At 41.0% G+C, this 22,371-nt stretch overlaps 2 protein-coding genes across 3 annotated transcripts in view; one reads left to right on the top strand and one right to left on the bottom strand.

Moving 5' to 3' along the window:
- The first annotated feature begins 7,218 nt into the window (after positions 1-7,218).
- On the top strand, positions 7,219-13,025 carry arpc5b (actin related protein 2/3 complex, subunit 5B). The gene is made up of 4 exons (XM_067596464.1): positions 7,219-7,507; positions 9,849-9,932; positions 10,253-10,429; positions 10,810-13,025. The coding sequence occupies exons 1-4, from the start codon at positions 7,379-7,381 to the stop codon at positions 10,870-10,872; spliced, it is 453 nt and encodes a 150-aa protein (XP_067452565.1). The 5' UTR covers positions 7,219-7,378; the 3' UTR covers positions 10,873-13,025.
- Positions 12,854-22,371, bottom strand: part of hmcn1 (hemicentin 1) — an 86,808-nt gene continuing 77,290 nt past the window's right edge. Inside the window, exons 89-107 of one of the 2 annotated variants that reach the window (XM_067596462.1) lie at positions 22,094-22,264; positions 20,670-20,840; positions 20,301-20,471; positions 20,026-20,196; positions 19,545-19,715; positions 19,292-19,438; positions 19,043-19,180; positions 18,765-18,886; positions 18,398-18,635; positions 18,108-18,170; positions 17,788-17,907; positions 17,540-17,674; positions 17,338-17,451; positions 17,056-17,181; positions 16,808-16,936; positions 15,217-15,582; positions 14,886-15,005; positions 14,625-14,751; positions 12,854-14,318 (exon numbers count right to left, since the gene is read on the bottom strand). In XM_067596462.1, the coding sequence (XP_067452563.1) occupies positions 13,952-14,318; positions 14,625-14,751; positions 14,886-15,005; positions 15,217-15,582; positions 16,808-16,936; positions 17,056-17,181; positions 17,338-17,451; positions 17,540-17,674; positions 17,788-17,907; positions 18,108-18,170; positions 18,398-18,635; positions 18,765-18,886; positions 19,043-19,180; positions 19,292-19,438; positions 19,545-19,715; positions 20,026-20,196; positions 20,301-20,471; positions 20,670-20,840; positions 22,094-22,264 (3,167 nt within the window). In that variant the 3' untranslated portion in view covers positions 12,854-13,951. The remainder of the gene's footprint in view (positions 14,319-14,624; positions 14,752-14,885; positions 15,006-15,216; positions 15,583-16,807; positions 16,937-17,055; positions 17,182-17,337; positions 17,452-17,539; positions 17,675-17,787; positions 17,908-18,107; positions 18,171-18,397; positions 18,636-18,764; positions 18,887-19,042; positions 19,181-19,291; positions 19,439-19,544; positions 19,716-20,025; positions 20,197-20,300; positions 20,472-20,669; positions 20,841-22,093; positions 22,265-22,371) is intronic. The other variant, XM_067596463.1, reaches the window with a different exon arrangement.

Raw genomic sequence — 22,371 nt, 5'->3', positions numbered from 1 at the left:
TCTTCTGCGTAATGTTTTCTGTTAAAATATTTGACACCCTTTTCTGTATCAAAGAGACCCTTCCTGAAATAACACATCAGCTGGAGAAAAAGTGAAAGGTTGCAGCTCCAGCAAGTTCTGTTTCCTTTTGTTGTAGATTAACTGTTTTAAAAATGTGGTGATATAAAGTAGGCGTATGCTTTTTAGTGTGTTGAACTGTACCAGGATCAAAAGGAGAGGTGTGAAATTCCAGAGCCCTAGAGCCCCCACCCAAAATGTTGAAATTACAAAAAAAACCCCCACATTTTCTCACATACCTTTAGTTGTATTTAGCCATGCCAATCACTCAAGTTGTAAGACAATCAGGTTTGAAAGTTTTTATGTAAATGTAATCAGCTACACCAGTGGCATGGCTCTAAGGTGGGACGATTTCGGTCCGTCTATCTATCTGTCAGTCAATCATCTGTCCACCATTTTGGTCCAGACTAATATTATAATAGAGTGTTGAATGGCTTGCCTCGAAATTTTGTACAGACAGTCATAATCCCTAGAGGTTGAAACCCACTGACTTTTGTGATCCCCTGACTTTCCTCCTAGTACCACCATGACATTTTTGTTTCTACTGAAATATCTCGACAGCTGTTTAAATTTGTCCAATACTCATGACCAAATACTTGCACTTGCTTTTATCCAAAGTGAGGCAACATGATCAAGCCATGGTTAAAGTAGCTGACTAGGTACAATAGGTATATATAGGTATATCTTTAGATTAAAGTAAGAAACAACTGGAAGTAGACAAGCAAATGGACTGCACTTATATAGTGCCTTTTTAGTCTTATCGACTACTCAAAGCGCTACATGCCTACATTCACCCATTCACACACACACACACACACACACACATTCATTCACTGACAGCAGAGGCTGCCATGCAAAAGGCCAACCTGCTCATCAGCTATGATACAGCGCTTGCTATCCAAAGCGCCCCACAATATTTCTATGCTCACCCATTCATACACACATGCTCACACCCCACAACCATCAGAAGCAATTTGGGGCTCAGTATCTTGCCCAAGGACACTTCAACATGCGGACTGGAGGAGCCGAGCATTTTGAACCACCAACCTTCTGATTAGTGGACTCACTCTACCTCGAGCTACAGCTGCCTAGCTGCAAGTGCATAATAAATACCATAAATACCGTAAACAACAAGAAAGTAGTGCAACAATAAACAAAGTACTAAAAAGTCAAAGGGACTCAAGTGTTGGGGTGCTCTCAGATTATTAAAAGTTAGCATTGGAGTGGAAGCAGAAATCTGATGTCTGTGAAGATTCTCAGTCATCAAGGTCATGGACTCACCTGAGGCCAAGTGTAACGACAGTCGTTGGAGTTGTCACATGAGGCGGAAGGTAAATGGCTGTTAAGTCTCAGGACAGCATTGCAGGTGGGGGATAAGTGGTGTCATAAACCTCCTCCTCTGCTGAGGGATGGTGGCTCCACTTTGACGTAGATAGCCTCCTTCACTCTTCTTTCAAACCATCTGTCCTCCCTATCCAAAATATGTACATTATCCTCGAAAGAGTGTCCCTTATCTTTCAGGTGTTGGTAAACTGTTGAGTCTTGACCTGAGGAGTTGGCCCTCCTGTGTTGAGCCATGCGTTTGTTTAATGGTTGTTTAGTTTCCTCGATATACAAGTCTGTGCATTCCTCACTGCATTGAACTGCATACACTAGACTGCTTTCCTTGTATTTGGGTGTGCGGTCTTCTGGGTGGACCAGTTTCTGTCTCAGTGTGTTGCTGGGTTTGAAAACACAGGTATGCAGCGTTTGTTAAAAATCCTCCTTAGTTTCTCAAATACTTCAGACACATATGGAATAACGATGTTGTTGCGTTTCTTCTTCTTTTCTGTTTTTTTCTTCACCGCTCGCAGTGTTGGAGTTCTTCCTGGATCTTGTAGATGTTTTTACAAAGGTCCAGTTGGGGTACCCACCAGGGATGTGCAAAATTATTTATATTTGTATTCGAATAAAAGTGGAAATAGGTGTAAAAATCCAGTTTTTGTTTTATAACACTTTTAATTTTAGGATATTAAAGTGTTAAAATATGTGTTTGTGAATAAACTATCTTACGAAGGAGGTCCCCACACCGGGTCTTGAATTCAAGTCTCCCAGAACATAGACGACTGCACTTACTACTGAACTAAACCGAGTGCAACACCAATATGCAGACAGACCTTTTCTTATTTATACACCCATAACACAGAGACAGCACAGCGAATAACGTGTAGAGAAGAACTTCAAAGGTAACCTAACTTTGTGGAAAGGAGAAGGGGAACAACAGGATATGGAGAGTCCCTGTCCCTGAGAAATGTGTGTCATGCAGCAGGTGGATGTGACTGCCCTCATTGAGACCTGCTGATAGACGTAACAGCGGAGCAGAGGAGAGAGACTGAGCGATGTAACTGACCTGCACACTAGTATTTGACATGGGGTTTCTTTTCCTTCCCAAAAACAAATAATTTTTAAAATATTTGTACGAAATAAATGACTGTAAAAAAAAAAACACTATTTGTGCTTTGCTGAATAACGTATTTGGACTCAGGCACACCCCTAGTACCCACAAGCTTTAAGTACATCCTTCAGGTATTTGTGCTCCCTCTGTTGGGCCTGGAGACTTGTTGGTACATTATCAGCTCAGTGGTGCAGGGTTCTGATAACTAATAATAGATTATGCTCCAGTAGGTGGTGAGTGTCAAAAAGTGAGTATCGGTCACTTTTTGACCTGCAGTTTGTGCAGGGTTTCCTGCAGTCCCGATGCCAGAGGAAAGTAACTGGCCGAGCATTTGGTTTTTAGCCCTGACCCCGCTTGGTTTCCTGCATACTTCAATGTGATGTTATTGTCGACTGTGTTCTGTGAGGACTCTCTCTCCTGGGTTTTAATTGTGACCCATGTGTCGTCCACATGTCTAAACCAGCGGCTCAATCCTGTTCCTCTGAAGGAATTCAGGGCTCTGCTTTCTACTTCTTCCATGTAGAGGTTGGCCACAATGGAAGATACTGGTGAGCCCCATGGCACTGCCATGCTTTTGTCTGTAAATCCCACTGTTTTACTGGAAATACAAGGTGTTCAGACAGAGGTCCGGCAGCAAATCTGGTCTTGGCTGAGGTTGGTTCTGTTGTTAAGGGTGTTGTCATGTAGCAGTCGTTTCCATACCATTTCCACTGCCTCCATAGTTGGGATGCATGTAAACAATGAGGTCACATCGTAGGACACCATGGTTTCATCTGGATCTAGTTTCAATCCTCGAACCTTGTTCACAAAGTCCATGGAGTTTTGAATATGGTGAGGATTGTTACCAACCAAGGGGACTAGGATGGCAGATATATGAGATCTTCAATGCAATTCAATTCAACACAGATGGCTGCCCACCTAGAGCTCGGTTCTGCTTGAGGTTTCTTCCTGTTAAAGGGGAGTCTTTCCTTGCCGCTGTCGCCAAGTGCTTGCTCATGGGGGAATGTCAGGTCTCTGTAAATTAAAGAGTATGGTCTAGACCTACTCTATGTGAAAAGTGCCCTGAGATAACGTTGGTTGTGATTTGGCGCTATATAAATAAAACTGAACTGAATTGAATATGTTTGGCAATGTTATTAGTAACTGGGTTGATGCTGCTGATAATGGGCCTGAGGGGGGCTCCTTCTTTGTGAATCTTGGGGAGCCCATACATGCATGGGATGGCTTCTGTGAAACAAATATCTCAAAACTTGGACAAACAAAACCAAAACTATCTGCATAGCTAGATACCACTACCACCACTGTATTTTGTAATTTTGGTGAATTTACCCTTTAAATGAACAGTATATGATACATTTTATGCATTCTGAATATTACTTTCTACCCTTTATTGTTAGTGTTGTACTAAAAATAATTCCAAGCTTACCTCATAAAACATCTTGTGATGACTGATATGTTATTCAATAAATCTCAAAGCCAAAAACATGCGCATTGCTGTTATAAAAATCTCAACATCTGGCTAACTTGAAGCTGTAACAGTTACAAAACATCACACCACAACCACTTTTACCGCCAGAAAGGAGGAAACCACCCACAGTCTCTCCCAGCTTGAAGACCTGCTCCAACGCAGCACCCACTAAATCATTACATTCCCCAATTAAAGCATCATCCAAGAGCAATATTCTCATCATGTGCGAGTAATAATTATGTGCTTAGGACACTTTGCTTTGGTGTTAGTCCTTTTCTCTGGCACGGAAGCACTTGGCCCAATGCCCTGCAGATTTGCTCTGACATTGAACGATGTAGAGCTGTACTGCCTTGCAGACACAGTAGACAGCTTTTGGGAGCTTTTTCATTTTTCACCTCCTTCTCAGAGTCTGTCTATCTCGGCGTGTACTCTACAGGAGGGGAAATGGCCTGCATATTGAAATTCTCCAGGGCTTGTTAATTTGTACATTCACGTGAAGATCATGTATGTGCCTGCATTCTCACCTTTTGATGAGCTGAGTCATTCACATAGCACAGACGGGTTGGGGCGATCCACAAGCCCGCAATGAGGATATGACCAATGCACGCAACACTATGTGTGTGTGTGTGTGTATGTGTTTGTGTGTGTGAATGAGAGGGAGTGGAGGAGGAAAGGAGAAGGAAAGGAAATGCATGTTTTAATGCAAGAGAGCAGGTCTATGTGGGGGTGGGGTGGTGGGAAAAGTCCTGCTATTCTGGTTTGTTATTCAGCATCTCACTCACTTACGTAGACATTGTGTAGTGAGCAAATTTTTTTTATCACACTTCTGAAACAGACCAGCTGCTTTCCTGTGTCTGATATGTCAATTATGATGAATATGTTTGTGTGTGTGTGTGTGTGTGTGTGTCAGGAGGAACGGGAGGTCCGAGATGGGAAATAGATTAGCCAGTCTTTCTCCTCCAGGGGAAAGGGCCAGACAGGGCAGATAAGGACATTAAAAATTACACTTCTAACAAACAAAAGGCATCAATGAAATATAGGTGTGTCGCACTTTCTCGACTTCCCAGAAAAGGCCTGTGTTGTTGTGAACTTATTGGCTGGCTCTTGAGTTTCAATTGGTCAAAACAACACCATTGACTTGTATGTTTGTTGCCCACAGCAACATCACAGGAGTCCCAGCCAAAATTTTAATATGAGCTCTTGAGAGTCTGAGGAGAAAAGTTTGCAAGGTCCTAAAACTTGTGTCAACTTTGCAGATGTTTGATAAGCAGATGAGTATCTTTGTGTTTATGCCAGATAGTCTTTCTGATTCATATGAATCTCATTGTGAGTATTTGCAACATGGAAAGTCTTTCTTGCGTCCTTCAAAGAGAAAAATGCACTACCATGTGACGCAGGGAAACCTTGACATCATAGAACTGACGTGGCGGTCTCTGGAAAGACCACAGACCACCCATTACAGACCCAGTAAAATAAATACTTTCACCACTCCAAAGAAATGGGTAGACACAATGATTCAGCACCCACACACACACACACACACACACACACACACACACACACACACACACACACACACACACACACACACACACATTCAGATTTTGTAGAACATCTATTTAGATTCCAGCAGATAAAGCCCACATTTCATTACTGCTGCTGGTGCAGCTGCATCTGGGTCCTGGTTCAATCATAATAAATGTTCATGCAAACTGGATTAAAGGTGCAAAACACTTATTGTTTAGTCTGTGACATAAACCTGTATCTGCCCATCCTGCATTTCTCTATCATAATCTCTTATCCAATCTGAAAACTTAAAAACTCAGCTGTTCTGAATCCCTCTTGTGATTGGTTTCTTCAATGTGGAACTATTTTGACTATTGTGTATGTAAATTCAGTGTTTGCTGCCGCTTTTATATTTCGTATGTTTCCTCTTGTCAGGTCTGTCTTGAAAAAGCGATTGTGAACTCAAAGAGACAAAGAGAACTGTTGAAATAAAGGATTACGGCCTATTTCTTGACTCTCCATTCAACAGTATAATCAGTGGCTGGATGTAGTCTTTACTGCAAAAATGTTATGATTTGGCAGAGGAGAGATAGTGTTACTCCACCGATTCACAGCTGGTCAAAATCACTGCTGAGGACTGTTTTGAAACATGAAAGAATTATTTATGTTTATGAGAGAAAAATGTACTATTTTTAAATTAACTAGTTAACTGTTTCTCATAACAAACGTTCTGATTCATATTTGAAGTTTTTATTTTATTTCTTTGTTCTTAAGGTACAAAATAGTTTTAATGTACAGCTTGGAATAATTTGACTATCACAAAAAATGATGTTGTAGCCTACAGTCAGAATATCAGCAGCCACAATTGTGCAAACACTTCATTTATCAAACCATCCTAAACAGTTACGGACGTGGTGTCTTTTTGACATAGTATTTATTGAAATAGTTGAAAGTACAAAACTAAAGTATATTATATATTATTGATTGAAAACATAAATAAAACCAAAACCAAAAAAACATAGAAAACAATGACAAACAAAAATAAAAATTCAGTAATTGCAGATGAAATTAAATAAATAATGAAAAATAAAGACAATAAAATTAAAGCTGTAGCTAGCACTGAGTGTACATTCTACAATTACAAACATATGAAACAGTCTGATGTTATTTAAAGGCCAACTCCTAATACTTTTAGACTAAAATTATTAAAATCAGACAGTTTTTAAGCCAAAAAAGATAGATTGAAATAAAACGGTCATTTCAATTTACACGGTTGAACCAGGATTAAAAAAATATTCCAGGACAGCAATGAGGCAAATAAAATCAGAGAATTAAAATAAATACAAAATGGAAAAACTGAATAAAATATCCAACAGTATTAAAAGATAATAATAATAATAATAATAATAATAATAATAATAATAATAATAATAATAATAATACATATTAGAAATTAAACAGTTTGCTAGTATGAAAGACACTTTTTTAAAGGCTCTGAAACAATATTTAGACCACAAGGGAGTGAAATTTATAGAAAGTATGACTGATCAGTTAAATGAATGAATAAAATGTGAGAATGTGACTTTTTCTATTTTTTCTATTGCGGAATAAGAACTGTTAGATGTCAGTGAACTGCTTTTGCTGTCAGTGGTGATATTTCTTATGTGTGATCGCCCTCTAGTGGCTCAGATGAGAATTACAGGCGCTGCACATTTTAGCCACCAGGCGGCGGTAGCGCGCACACGGAAACAAAAACCACACAGAGGAAAAAGGAGGAAGCCAGGAAGCTGCCAGCCTGCTGACAGACAGACAGCCGCCGTATCAAAGAAAAAACGCTGCCGTAAAGAGAAAAAAAAAAACAGGCCTGGCTTTAGCTTGTAACTCTTATCGTTTTCGGTCAAAATAAGAACGAAATGTCGAAGAACACCGTGTCCGCCCGCTTCAGGCGAGTGGACGTAGACGAGTACGACGAGAACAAATTTGTGGACGAGGAGGACGGAGGAGAAAACCAGCTGGGTCCTGACGAGGCAGAGGTGGACTCCCTCATCAGACAATATCCTTTTACATGATCAGCTAGCCAGGATTTGCTGAAGAAAACAGACACAGATGGCAGAGTTGTGTGTTTTTAATGCTACTTTAATCTAAAAAAAGACGCCTTTCGTATGTGTTTGCTGCTGTAAATTGTATGAATGGGCGTTTTGCAAGTAGGCCAGTCACTGTCCAGACTTGCCTGACAGTCACATTCCAGGGATTTCTGCCCCAAGACACAGCAGGCTGTCTTATCTGTATTCACTGCAAGCTGCTTTACATTTATATAACTACAAGTTATCTCACAATGACTTGAGGATTTGAATGAAATGGCTTTAATCAGTCGTGCAAGTTATTGTGTCTTGTGAGATGAGTGCTCCAGAGTTTCTGATCTCTCTGTAATGCAGAAATTTGATTTGTGTTGTAATTGTCTGCACGGTTGCTTTTACTGTGTTGTTACAAGTGTTGCTGTAAAGTCAGCAGCCAGCCGAGCATGTAGTTTTAGTCTTATAGGCCTTATAAGGCATGAAAGTGCAGCACTTCCTCATTGAATGAAGCAGTGACCTCCCACCTCATGTTACATTGCAGAAGTGAGCTATTGGCGGTGGTGGGAAGTAACTAAGTACATTTACTCAAGTGCAATTTTGATGCACTTTACTTGAGTGTTTCCATTTGATGCTGCTTTATTCTTCTACTTCACTACATTAATCTGACAGCTTTAGTTACCTTTCAGATGAAGATTTGTCACAATGGATAATATAACAAGCTTTTAAAATACATTGTTAAAGATGAAACCAGTGGTTTCCAACCTTTTTGGCTTTTGATGTCTTACAAAAAGCAGTGTGTAGTCGGGGTCACATTTCAGATGTCTATGAGTTGTTAACAGCTCCACCAAACAGTGATTTTTCCCTCTAAACTTCTCATATGGTTTCATTTCAATAAATGTTCAAATGATCCAATATTTCACCAAAAATCAAAGATCAGAGAAAAAGTCCAAAAACTGAAAACAGATTTGTGTATCAGAAGATTTGTTTTCTTCTTTCATCTCCCATTAATCATCTCACGACCCCTCAGATTTATCTGGTGACCCTTTGGAGGGGCCTGACCCCTAGGTTGGGGACCCCTTGACTAAACTAGCTAACTGTATATAAAGTAGTTCAAACTAGCTCCACCTCCAGCAGCTACAACAGTAACATGCTGCTCTAACACTGATGCTTCAGTATTAATAATCTAATGATGTCATATATATAATGATATATCAGTCAGAGGGACCAAACCAATACTTTTACTGCAATACTTTAAGTGCATTTTGCTGCTAATACTTCATGCAGGTCTTTTACGTGTAATGGAGTACTTTTATATTGCTGCCTTGGTACTTTTACTTCAGTAAAGGATCTGAATACGTCTTCCACCACTGGGAATTGGTTCACAGTTTTTCAGGTCTGTCCTAAAACAATGCTCACATGTACATATGTACATTCAAACTAGGTATCGGTTGGTGTAATTATTCCTCTGTCCTGTTCTGTAATGTCTCTAATGTAAAAGATGGAGGCAAAATCCACTTGTTCTGTCCAAAAATACGTTTAGCTACATCAAATTGGCATCTTCCAAAGTTACAGTCTTTTTAGTACAAAATTAATTCAGTCTTTGTGCCAGTAACCCACCACTGTAGCTCAGCAAGGAAACAGTGTCTGGGGAAACACAAAGAGGGACTTGTTTTTGTGCTAAAAACTCTGGGAGAGACCCACTTTGTTTGTCTAACTCAGACTGTTGACGCCTCGTATTATATTTGCAGAATTTGCTGAATCTATTTTTTTTCACAGAGGAAGAACTGTGGATTTTGTCCCCCAAACTGTGCCAAGAACAGATCTCTTCGCAATCAGTTTGGACAGGAGATTATAGAGATATGGTTATAGCTGTTGAGGCAATTCATGTGGACATGTGGGATTTTTGGAAATATAAGAATGTTTGATAAAACATAAACAGGTGGGACACTGAAAAACACCTAAGAAAACAATGACCAACTAGATTATTGTTTTAAGACAGACTTGGAAAAACAAACTATCCTTTAAGGCAGTCATTTGGATGCTCATATAAAGGCAAAGCCATTTGATTTAAATAGCATGTTATATATGACAGGACCAAAATAAAAAAAGGAACTAGATCTGGATCTTATTCTTGGCACATTTAGAAAATCATCACCTGATGACGTGATGAGGTCTGACTGGATTGTGTCATAAGTTTATATTAATTAATACACAGCATTGATGACACCAATCATATTTGGTGTTGTAGTCAATCTTCAGTGTTTTCAAAAGATTGTGATCATGGGCTTCGCTGTGTTGCATCCTTAACCTTCCCTGCACAGGAAATCTCATGGAGGCTTTACAAGCAGTTCTGAAGAACCCACCAATCAACACAAAGAACCAGAACGTCAAGGTGGGTCTGGTTTTCTCTGTCGACACTTCGAAGATTCACCAGATTCTTGTTTTACTGATACATCACTTTGTAGGCATTTGGGTTTTTGAATAATGAATTTTCTAACATACTTTATACACAATGATATAAACTAAAGCAAACGCATCATTTTGATGTGCAGCTTAAGTTTTGAGGCAGTTCAGGTCAAGAATAACTTTGGTTATTAGCTAACTTGATAATCAGACTAAACCACAGTTTTGTTAAATGTATTTATTATTTGAATCGCTGACAAATCTGAGAGCAGAGATTCAAAGGTTTTCTGTCTTCCCATGTCTTACCAGGACCGTGCGGAGGGTCTGGTGCTGAAGGTGCTCAGCGCCTTTAAGAGCAGTGACATCGAGAAAGGGGTGCAGTCCCTCGACAAGAACGGCGTAGATCTGCTGATGAAATACATCTACAAAGGCTTCGAGCGGCCGTCAGAAAACAGCAGCGCCGTCCTGCTGCAGTGGCATGAAAAGGTAGATATGAAGATATACTCTAGGATGTGGAGCTGCAACTAACGACTATTCTTCATTATTGATTAATCTGCTGTTTATTTTCTCAATTAATCATATAGTCTATGAAAAGTTAAAAAATGGTGAAAATGGCATCCACGATTTCCCAGAAGCCACAGTGATGTTATGCTCTTAGGACTTGCTGCCTGTTAGTTATACAGTTCTTTTTGGTTTTTTTTGATGGCAACAAAAATAATATGATCGGTCTTAAAAGGATGTGGCCTCAGTTGTCAGAGCCATAACAGGTGCCAGAACGAGCAACCAGAGCTTCACTGAGACTCATTTTCAGTCCTAAAAAAAAAAAAAAAAAATAGCCTGACGTTATTTCTCCCCTGTGTTCTCAGGCGCTCGCAGCTGGAGGAGTGGGCAGCATCGTCAGGGTACTTACAGCGAGGAAGACAGTCTAAAAAGAAGAGCGGAGGAGCGGTTCACTCTACGTCGCTGACAGATACAGGGGGTGCGCTGCACTGTACATGTAATCTAACAGATGGCAGAGGGAAGAAAATGAAAAATAGATTTTTAACCCAAGGAGATCCTGTTGCCTTCAAGGCTTGACTTTAAAAAAAAAAAAAAAATCAAATCTGGGTCACATTAGGTTAAAAAAATGAGTTTCTTATTTCTTCCCATGCGTGATCTCAGTCTACTAAATTGTATTCCTCACAGGGTGCTACAGATAACTTAACAACACATGCGTCTGTGCTGCTTCCCTGATCCATGTCTTTCCCATACAGTATGTGCTCATGCTATACACAGTACCTACAGCTCGTACGAACAACCGTTTCACACTTAGTTGTGTTGATTCACGGGGCATGACGTTTAGAATTCACTGTAACACGGATTTCAGCTTTGTTTCTCTCAGGAAAACTCTTTCAGTATTTGTTTTCCACCCTTCTCTCGTGTGTCCTCCGCTGATGTGCTGAGTAGAGGCTTCCTGATAGAATAAAGTCTGATTCTCTCTCAGTAAATCCTGTCGTCGCCTCTGCCGATAACACTTTAACAGTGGGAGTCTCCTGAAAAGCACAGTCACAGATTGGAGGGTGGTGGATTTGCACACGCAGGGTGGGGGTGGGGGGGGGGGTCGCTATTCACCCTGGAGGGGGCGGGAGGTGGAAGAGGAGGAGGGGTGGTGGTGTCTTTTATCCATCCATCCATCCTTTCATGCTGCCTGCTGCCCCAGTTAGGGATTATTACCCACGATGCAGCTCCACTACCACTCATATTAATCCCACTTTGCTATTCCTCACATCCTGTTTATGTCTGTCTGTCTTGGACTTTCTCATGCACCCTCCTCTGCTGCACAGGGCATTATGTGGCTCTGCTGGTACTGTTTATAGGAGCTGCATTTCTTCTCAGTACTCTCAACAAAATGACACCCTGAGAGTACTTTTCTCAGATTGTTGTTTTTCTTATTTTGCTATTTAACAGAAAAATAATCTAGGATTATCTATTTTCCTCTTTGTTTCGTTATAGTTTTATAGTAATCATGATTTTTTTTTTTGCCACGACCGAGAGGTTTGACAAAAATAAGCATGCTTGCTTTGCAGAAGAGACCAAGATTAGATAATAAATATTTGGTCTATTTGTAAATGGAGAGAGAATCAGTGGATTATAAAACATATAGTTTGCATGATCCCACCTTTTGAGATTTTGAGTATTCTCTCAAGCATTTCATACCTGTCTTTTGTACATGTTTGGTGTCTCTTCTGGAAAAAAATCAGTGGTTTTTGTATTAAATCTGGGGTTAAATTTATGCACATGCATTGAAACAAATCCTCCACACACTGTATTGTCTTATAGTAGAAAGACATACAGTTACTACTACATACATTTATAATTCCCATACATTTTATAGAATGGGGAATAAAAATGGAAATGTTACAAATTTTGTCTGCCTTATGAGGTAGATTATGTCTGTTGCCAAATGATTTATTTTGCTTTCATGGGACTAATGTAGGTGATTATTTAGTTGCCCTTGTGTATTAGAGATGACTTTTAAAGACAAAGTTGTGGAGTTTTAACAATATACAGTATGAATGAGCATAAAAGCAAAGTGTTCCAGTTCAAAAAGTTGCTCTTTTGAAAATAAGCAACCTTATGCTTTGCTTCTTATGTATCAATAGCGATAAGAGGAATTCAGTTCCAGCATAATGTTTTGTTCCTGCTAATTTCCAATCAAGCACCTGAGTGAAGGTGGAGTTTCTTAAAGGGATGTTGCTTATTACGAAAAAACACAAAAGCATCATCACAGTTTCCACCGGTTTATATTTAGACATGGGTTTGTTCATGTTTAAATATTGTCATCAGTGATGATGCATCCAGACATTAGATACCTTTTCTAATGCAGTAACAGCTAGTTTTACATGAGAACAAAAAAGGAGAGCGGTCTGATTTCTTCTCCTGTTGCATGTATTTCTAGTCAAGAGATGCTCTTCTAGCCGATGGGCGGGAAGACGAGGGAACGTACCAAACTGATGTACAAAACTGCCTTACTCAAATATTCCTTTTTTATGTTTGTGCTTTTTTGACAAAAAAATAAATAAATAAATGGTATAAATGCTGATCATAACTTTGTCATGATTTTTTTTTTTTCTTGATCGAGCGACACATATCGACATTAAGCTTATTTTCATTGTATATGTTATTACATTTTTATTACAAAAAGGATAGAATAAGTACAGTATAGCAATACATTATGAGAAAAACAACACTTATGTACAAGTCATAAAAATAAAATACATCTTGGTATCAACTATTGGATGGAGCATTATGGCACATTGATGATGTAATCAGTGTAACAACACCCAGGGTTTCTATCTGATACACGTGTGGGTATGATGGGCCACTACCTGAGGATGTACATGTGACAGTCAAGTTTTTTTTTTTATCGCCAAAATGAGCACCATACCTTGCACAGTCACAACTCCACTTTGGTGACTGATTTACACGAGGGCTAAACAAAAGGTGGGAACTGCCCGTTTTCCACGTTCAAGCACTTCCCAATAAGTTAATAATAGGTAGATGTAAATAAACGGCTAGCTAAGATTTGTTTTAGTGTTGGTATGAGTAGGGTTGAAGCCTATTTTCTGAGCCAGTGGTGTACGTTTGGGCTTGAGGAGTCAAATCTTGCTGATGTATAAATAAATCTGATAGAACGGGGAAAAATGATCAAGCATTTGAATAACAGAGTCCTGACAAACTGAAGTGAGGATTCCAGGAATTAGAGCCAATAAATAGCCAGTTTTTCTGTCAAGTTTACCAGTGGCCTGTGCTGCATCCACTTTAAATCTACTTACTTCTGTCTGTAGTGCTGTAAGCACTCACTGGCCTCTCTCACACACTCTGAACAAGTCTTTTTTTTTTTCAGTCTATTTACTGATGCGGCTTCTTTTCCAAACCACACCCACTTGCTCACATATCTCAGTGGTGCCACATGCGGAGGACACAACTTATCCCTGCACCTTTTGTTTCACGTCATTTAAAGTGCTCTCAGTAGGGGTAGGCAGAGACGGCGATATAGACGATGAAGGTAGTCTGGTACTCGATGCCTCCGTCTTCACTGTAGGAGAGGGCTCGGACCTTCATGCGGTATGTGCGGGGCTCTCGTAGCGCCTGTGTTGTGAACAGCACTCCCTTTAGGTTCTCATCTCGCAGGGCAAAAGGTAACGTGACATCCTCGTCCACCACTAGGAAAGTGGTTCTAGGGTGCATCACACCGTCCTGTGTGTAGGCCACCAGCCTGATTAGGTCCTGGTTGGCTGCGATGCCGAAGGGAAGAGACAGCAGCTTGTACTCCAAGGCGTAAGGGCTCAGTGCACACTCCAGGTCATTTGGTGGGCAGTTTTTTAGGCAGAACCTGCAACAGACAGCAGATTTTAGAGAAAAAAGCTGAGAAATATTGTAGGTAATACAGTAAACCTTGGCAAGTACACTGTTTACAATCAATACAACTAGGGGTAAATGTTAAAATGTCTTTTAAGTTGGGTGAACTGCTTACATTTTTAAAATAGTAATATGAGAGCAAAGAGAAAGCTGCTTGGTTGAATTAATGCCTTAATAAACACAATAAATCTTAGTTAAATCAACAACGGCAAAGGTTTATCAGATAAAGAGGAGGTTCGATGTGGTTGGAGAGAGCTGCTGCCGATCAGCTAACATTTACCCTGTGGCTGGGTCTCTCTGGTAGTTTGGTGGACAAGGTGTGTCAATGCACTGGTAACTTCCTCTCATGTTGAAGCACATCTGGTTGGCTCCACACTGGATGTTCTGTTCCAGACACTCGTCTATGTCTGTAGATACAGCAAACAGTTTATCACATTACTCTGATGTGGATGAGACATCAGGAGTAGTTCATGTTGTAAAATCGTTTAAGTCAGCAGAAGAAATGATGATCGATGGATAGATCCAGCTCAGAAGTTCTCACCTTGACAGGTCTTGCCGTTGGTCATGAGGCGGTAACCAGCAGGACAGAGACACCTGTGGCTCCCTGGTGTGTTCATACACTCATGTTGACAGGCATCCCTCACCTCACACTCATTGATATCTGTTGATGTCACACACACAAATGCATAAACAGCCACAGAATGACAGACAATAAGAGAACATAAACAATGCATCCTTAAGTTACCAATTATTAGTGGGTTTCACAGTCCATATTCAACCAGCAGTGATATACTGTGTTCAGGAGAGATAGTTTCTCAGCTAGCAGCTTTCATCCTCTCCCTCACTCAACCCTGCCTGTCCTCCATAGTTACCTAAGCAGAGGCCACCCCTGGACACAAACCCCTCCTGACAAGTGGGGAAGCCCCGCTGTGAAGAAAGTAAGCGGGCCTCTCTGCGCCTAGGGCCCCTGTTGCGCCCCCATGAAGTGGCGGTGTAGGAGTGGTAGCTCTGAGAGGCCAAGTTGTGGTAGAGGCGCTGTTGGTTGCGCTCAGGAGAGGACTGTGATGTTCGGTAGCCGTATGAGTAACTCTCATAGGTGGGCAACCGCTCGAGCCCAGCACAGGATTTGCCATCCCCGAGCAGGTGGTGCCCCGGCGGGCAGGTGCACTTGAAGCTGCCAGGAGTGTTGATGCACTGGTGGGCACAGGGCTGAGGAAGCCGCTCACACTCATTTATATCTGCCCTCAGCATAAAGAAAGACCAGCACCAGGAAAAGACAGAGCGACAGAGTGATAGAAAAGGAGGATGGAAGGAAAGAAAGGTGCAAAAATAATACAGTAAAGAAAATAGGTGATATTTGAATGGATGAAATAAGGAGAGATATATGAATGAAAGAAATGAGGAGGTGCAGGCCATGAAAATAGAGGAGGGAGATGAGGATGAGGGGGAAAAAGGGGATATGTCAATTACCCCACTGTACAACAATACATTTTCATGTCCCTAAGACAGAAATGTATTGGGACTATACACACATTTGTCTATTTTGAATGAGATTATTTCTTCTCATATCAAATAAAAATGCCAGTTTGAAGATAATGACTGTACTGATTACTGATATATATTAAAATCAGAATCTAGTTCACATTAATGATATCAAATACAATTCATATTTGATATCAGGTACAAAACCCAATTCATGACAGATTCGAACACTGTGTAGATTTCATAAAAAGACAGAGATCAGCGTCCAATGTTAATGAAGTCACAGGCAGAACCGACCGTGAATGTATGCCATTACAAAGCCAGATCCAAACATGTAAGGTAACATTTTAAAAAAGTCAGAAGTGGAATGAAGTGAAATGAAACAGAGAATGATGGATGTGAGGTGATGGTGCTGGTCTTTTTATAGTTGGTGTGTCATAAGAGGAACCATTTATTTTCAGTTTCCCTTTCTCTGTAGTCCTTTCTTACCCTTTCTCTTACAGTGTAGACAAAGAGACGTTAAAAGAACCTGATACCATGCAGTGCATCTCTGCAAAATGAAGAAGGTCTTTGCATTTAAATATTATAAGTTAGTCAGCAGTTTCTATTGCGGCATTTTAGTAACGAAAGCAAGCAGAGGCAGAATATGATGTCTGAACTATACTGCAGATGATTATTTGAGTTTTTACAGGAGTAAGTCACTGACACAAAGATAGAGGTATGCTGGCAAAAGCAAGCAAGCTGAAGGGAAGTGTAAGCACAGAGCAGGCCAAAAAGCTGTCAAATATTTGAATTACTTAACATACTGTATGCTTAGACAAATATCCTGAACAGAATTGCACACAAGAAAGTAGCAGAAAGTATCACCTGCTTGATCACTGCGATTAAGGCTCTTTGAATGTCATAATGTGCTCAACTTCTGTTTTGCAAATGGCTAATGAAGAGGCGACAGAGTGTAAGAGACATTAAGGATGTACGTACCAACACAGGGCCGTCCCACTCCCTGAGATCGGTAGCCACGTGGACAGGTGCAGTGGTAGCTGCCTCTGGTATTCTCACAGATCTGGTTGTATCTGCACTGATGGGTGCCATCCCTGCACTCATCAATATCTGCAAAAGAGTGTAGATTAAGTCAGAATGCAAAACTAAAATCTCTTACAGTCTGTACTTTTTTTTTTTAAATACAGTATTTGTATTTTAGGAGATGCAATATGATGGTGAATACTGACCTACACATGTCCCATTGCCACCTTTGGTCATACCGTTAGGGCACAGGTCAATACAGGTGTAACCTCCACGGGTATTTTTACACTGCTGATCTGATCGACAAACCCGCTGTCTGCACTCATTTATGTCTGGGGTGACAATAGGGAGAAAAGAAGAGGTCAAATCCCAACAAATTATTTTAGGTGAGAGCATGTGATATTACTGATCAAAACAATGAAATTATTAATATGTTGTAGCTCAAAATAGTAGCTGTTATTATGCATAGTTTTTTGGAGCTGTCTCACCTATACAGCGTCGGTTCCTGAGTTGAAAGCCCGGCTCACAGGCACAGCGATAACTACCAATAGTGTTGAGACAGTGCTGATTGCATGGATTGGACTCCTGACACTCGTTTACATCTGAGCAACAAAGAAGAGAGTTGTAAAAAGTTGCTTATCAGCAACACTCACAGCAAATGATTTGACAAATCAAAGCTTGTTGATGTACCTGTGCAACTGAGACCATCGGCTGTTCTCCTGAAACCGCGGCCGCAGCGCATAACACATCGGTATGAGCCAATAGTGTTCTCACAGTCCTGTCCGTCATGGCACACATTCCCACCGAGCGAACACTCATCAATGTCTAAGAAAATGGAAAACGTTGAATGAATTAGAGAGCTATTGCTGTGATAGCAATGTTAATATCACTGGTACAGAACAGCTGTGTGTTTATGTATGTGTGTGAGTCTTACATACCCTGACAGGTCCTGCCATCAGCTGAGATCGTAAGGCCTCGGGGACAAGAGCAGTAGTAGGTGCCCATGGCGTTGTGACAGGCATGAGAACAGGGGTTCCCAACCTCACATTCGTTCTCATCTGCAGATCATAAACAACATGTTAATAAAAATATCAATCAGAGTGGACTAAAGCCTGTAGCGAGTAAGCTCTGCTAAGTATTGAGTGCTTCTAAATACAGTGAGTATCTTGAAATGCACCTTTTCAATTAAATATTTAATTCTAATTAACCAGCCATAAACGACACATTATGCCAGGAACAGCATAGTACTAGACATTACCTGCACAGTAGGGTCCAGCAGACACCAAAGTGAAGCCATGAGGACACTGGTTACTGCGATCACCTGGAATCATGTAAAAATTTAATGTTTAAATTTGAATGACTTTTTATGACAGAAGCATGCAAAGAAAAGGAGATCAGATGCAGGAGATTGATTAGACAGCTGAGCTTCAGAAAAGACCAAAAATACAAAGTGTGATACTAAGCCAGTAGTCCATTGCTTCAGTCCATCTCTCGACCATTGTAAAAATATTCCTACATTCAGTCCTTTTTAGAAGCCAGTATTCTTACCCTTGGAGATACTAGCTTGGATGCTATACTCCAACACCTCCTCCAGGGGGTGGTATTGAGCGCTGATGGCTGTGGCATGCAGCATCTCTACCAGGTAGGGCATCTTGCCCTTGGACAGGTCATAGGAGATTGTGTGGTTCCACGAGTAGGGCACACTCTCCCTGTCGATGCTGAACATGCGAGTGGATAAAGCGTACAGCTGGCCTGGGCCTGTCTGGATGTAGTCCTCTGTGTAGTCCTGAAATTAACACAGTACACGTGAGGCAGCCTTGAAGTAACTTTGGAATATTTTAGTTTATGTAAATGTAAATCATGTAGCATATCTAAGAAGCTACAGTCTAATCGTCTGCAGTGCTTATTTCTGTACCTTGATGCTGATGTCAGCATGTGAGGGCAGCTGCAGGATGTGTCCGTTTACTACAATGTCTAATAACAACGCTCCATCTGAGTCCAGGCCTCTGGCGATGTGGGTCATCCTCAAGATCTCACCTAAAAACATCCAATGTCATCACAGATAGTTGTCAGATTTCTGAATACTGTACTACTATTATAATACTATTATCTACATTCAGAATCATCAGGTAAGGATCTGGGTAACAACTTTGTGGTAACCATACAGACACACCCAGGCCTGTCCCTTCTTACCTGTGGCAAACTCCACCTGTGTCTCTCGCCTGAAGACGCCTCCTGTTAACGTGTATCCGTTTACAGCCTCTCCTACTTCCTGTGCCGTCGTCCAGTAGATGGGGTTCAGGATGGAGATGAGCTTCCTCATTGCAGGGCCTGGAATGAATTTATTATAAGTCTTACAGAATTCAAGAGAACAACTTATGCACACAAGTGAAAGTAAAAGTTAAAGTAGAAGCGATGGAAATAAATGTTTAGTAAACTGACCTAATGTCCTTGGTACGTTCGTAATAAAGGCCTTGATGACTTTGCCGCCAGACTTGTTGTCAGTGATGGTGGCATTGAGGATGGCGATGCCAAACTCCATATCATTGATGTTCCCAATGATGCTACCTCGCGCCTTCTGTGGTCCACCTGACAAAGAAAGAAGATGTACGAGTGCTTTTAGTGCTGTACGTGTATGCACAACCACACACACACAGACACACACAAACACATACAGTATAATCACATTCCTTACCTGGGCAGGCCTGAAAGTTACACCTGGACAGCTGGGAGGAGTCTCCTGGACACGGCCGGCCACTGTTACTAGGAGACGGGCTATTACAAAGTCGGACACGTGTCCTCTGTCCACCCCCACAGGAAGCAGAGCATTCTCCCCACGGCTGCCATGGTCCCCAGTTACCATCAACTGCAATGATAGACCCCAAAGACATACAACACACATTAATTTCATTTAACATTTCATTTCCCCCCTCTGCTGAAAAGAATTTTCTTTTTCTTTTATTTTATGTTGACGAAGTAGTTTATCCTACATTCATTACCACTTGGAAAAGTATCACATACATGGTCTTCCTCAAATCCAAGAATGTTTGAAAACTCAATATATCAAGACTGTTTATCAAGGGAATTTATAGTCACTTAATTTCAATAGCATTTTAAGCCCATGAAAAGCATGTCAACCATTAGCCTTGTTGACCCCTGACCCTGACATGACTCACCTGGACAATTGGCTGTGCTGCATCTCTGTATCTGTGTATCTGAACCTGCACACTCTCTCCCACCATTGGCAGGTCTGGGGTTGTCACACGTTCTGTAGCGTCTCATCTGACCTCCGTTACATGTCTTGCTGCAGCTGCCCCAGCTACTCCATGGACCCCAGTTACCGCTGACTGACAGAAAGAAAGTCAAAATGTCAAATAAAGAAAAGGAAAAAGAGATAAAGATATGCAAGAAAAAGCTTAGTTTCATTTGGAAAATCTAACTCGTAACTCACTGGGGCAGGGGTCGCTGTTACAGAAGTCAATGTGCACGTCATTGCCTTCACACTGCCTGCCACCATGCTGTGGGTTCGGGCTCGCACAGAGGCGTGTCCTCTGTCTGGTCCCGCCTCCACAGGAGACACTGCAGGCTCCCCAGCTCACCCATGATGACCACTTTCCATCCACTGGTGAGCACAAGAAAAAGAGAAATAGAAGGTGTGGTCATTTAGTATGTTATATTTAATTGAATAGGTTAATTGAAACCTGATTTTACTGTTACATATAATCTTTGCTTCTCCAACTAAGCTTAAAAGCAGCGACTCTTCCTTCTACTGGGAAACAGGCATATTAATGAAATTTCTCAGAAATCACTGAACCCTCACCAGGACAAGGTCTCTCCTTGCACACTTGTGTTTGGGTGTCTGTGCCCTCACACTGTGGCCCATCAAATGCTGGAGGGGGGTTGTTGCACAGCCGGATTCTGGACTGCATACCTTTACCACAGGTCTCACTGCATGGGCTCCATGGTAGCCAAGATCCCCAGTTACCTGCCACTGCAGGAGTATAAACAGAAAGTCAGTACATATAATTAAAATCCGGAAATATAGCCACAAGCAGCAACAGGCGGGGACCAAGCACATAATTTGACATACATGTATTGTATAATTTTTAAATGACAAGAGTTCACAACAGATGGAGAGAAAGTTTATAGTAACAGGGCCTGTGTTTAGACTACTAGACCATCAGGACAACATAGCTGTCACTGACAGCAATGGATGCTAAACATTAACTCAGTTCCAGATACAGCTTTAAAGTCAATGAAAGTGAATAACTGAAATACTTTAACACTGTGTTATATGTCATATTGTCTCTTATGGGGTTGATAGAGGAAGAGTGACAACTAGCACAGGTCCAAACCCAGTATTGAACCCAGGAACCTTGTCAGCACCTTAACCACTGGACTATTGGCTCTGCCAGTGAGCAAACTGTCTTTTGTTTGCACAACAAAGTTTGGTCACACATTTTGTTTGTACAGTACATATTATGCTTAAAGTATTTATTGTCACTGCGTTGTAGATTTTAAACATATTTCAAAACTTATTACAACATTTAATCTCCAGACTCAAGGTTTCTTCCCATATTAAAAGATATTTTGCAAAATGAATGAATTCTCTTTGACCTTATAGTGAGATTTGACAATTTTTGAAGTTTTGCAGACTTTACTACTAACATTTTAAAAACTTGCTTATAAACTCCACCCACTTTGATCAATCAAAACCAAATTTCACCTGTTGACTGGGACATGACCATGGATTATGTGAATTTCAGAAAAAAATGTCCAGTCAATTATGAAAGAGATAAGAAAAAAAGTCAGATTTTGGCAGAATAGCCCAGGACTGCACAGTGATGCTTGGAGCTAGCATCCAAAGGTGTGTTTCTAGCTTGTGCGGTTCTGAAGTTATGTGCAAAAAAATGAATTCTGGCACCACCATCAGGTCAGATGATGTGATTTTTGCAAGCACACAATAATCCTTACAATTCCAAGAGGGTTCCAGCACCAATAAAGCCTGTTAATGTGCAATCTATTATAGGCAGTTACAAAATTGAGAGAAATACATTTTCACTGCTATTTAAGTCAAGAAGTGTGATTTTTTACAAACATGGAATTTTTAAATGATCACTGTTTGTATAGCACATCCAATAAAGATTAGACACACATGCCTGCCAGCTGCATGTCCTCATTCCACCGTTTCATACAAAGGACAGTCTGGTGCTGCATTTAGAGAAAATACATTTGTTTGCTCACCTGGACAAGGTCGGACACTGCACATGATGACCTCCACTGCCTTCCCCTCACATGGCCTGCCTCCATGCTGAGCTGGAGGGTTACTGCAGGTCCGGACCCTGGTTCTATTGCCCTGACCACAGGTACGTGAACATTCCTCCCAAAGAGACCACTCTGACCAGTTACCATCCACTGTAGATGGACAAAGGCACAGATCTTAGTACAGTTTAAACTGTTTTCTTTACAAGCACCAAGAGCACATGCAGAATCCTCTCCCGCTGATTCTTCACTGCACTCTC

This window comes from Thunnus thynnus, chromosome 8 (genome assembly GCF_963924715.1).
Source record: "Thunnus thynnus chromosome 8, fThuThy2.1, whole genome shotgun sequence".
In the NCBI taxonomy this organism is placed as follows: Eukaryota; Metazoa; Chordata; class Actinopteri; order Scombriformes; family Scombridae; genus Thunnus; species Thunnus thynnus.
This window is presented reverse-complemented; position numbering and strand designations above follow the sequence as displayed.

Excerpts from the sequence above, each read along its gene's own strand:
- arpc5b (XM_067596464.1), top strand. The coding sequence starts at position 7,379 with ATGTCGAAGAACACCGTGTCCGCCCGCTTCAGGCGAGTGGACGTAGAC. Across the intron at positions 9,933-10,252 it reads CAAAGAACCAGAACGTCAAG|GACCGTGCGGAGGGTCTGGT; the intron begins GTGGGTCTGGTT and ends ATGTCTTACCAG. Across the intron at positions 10,430-10,809 it reads TGCTGCAGTGGCATGAAAAG|GCGCTCGCAGCTGGAGGAGT; the intron begins GTAGATATGAAG and ends CTGTGTTCTCAG.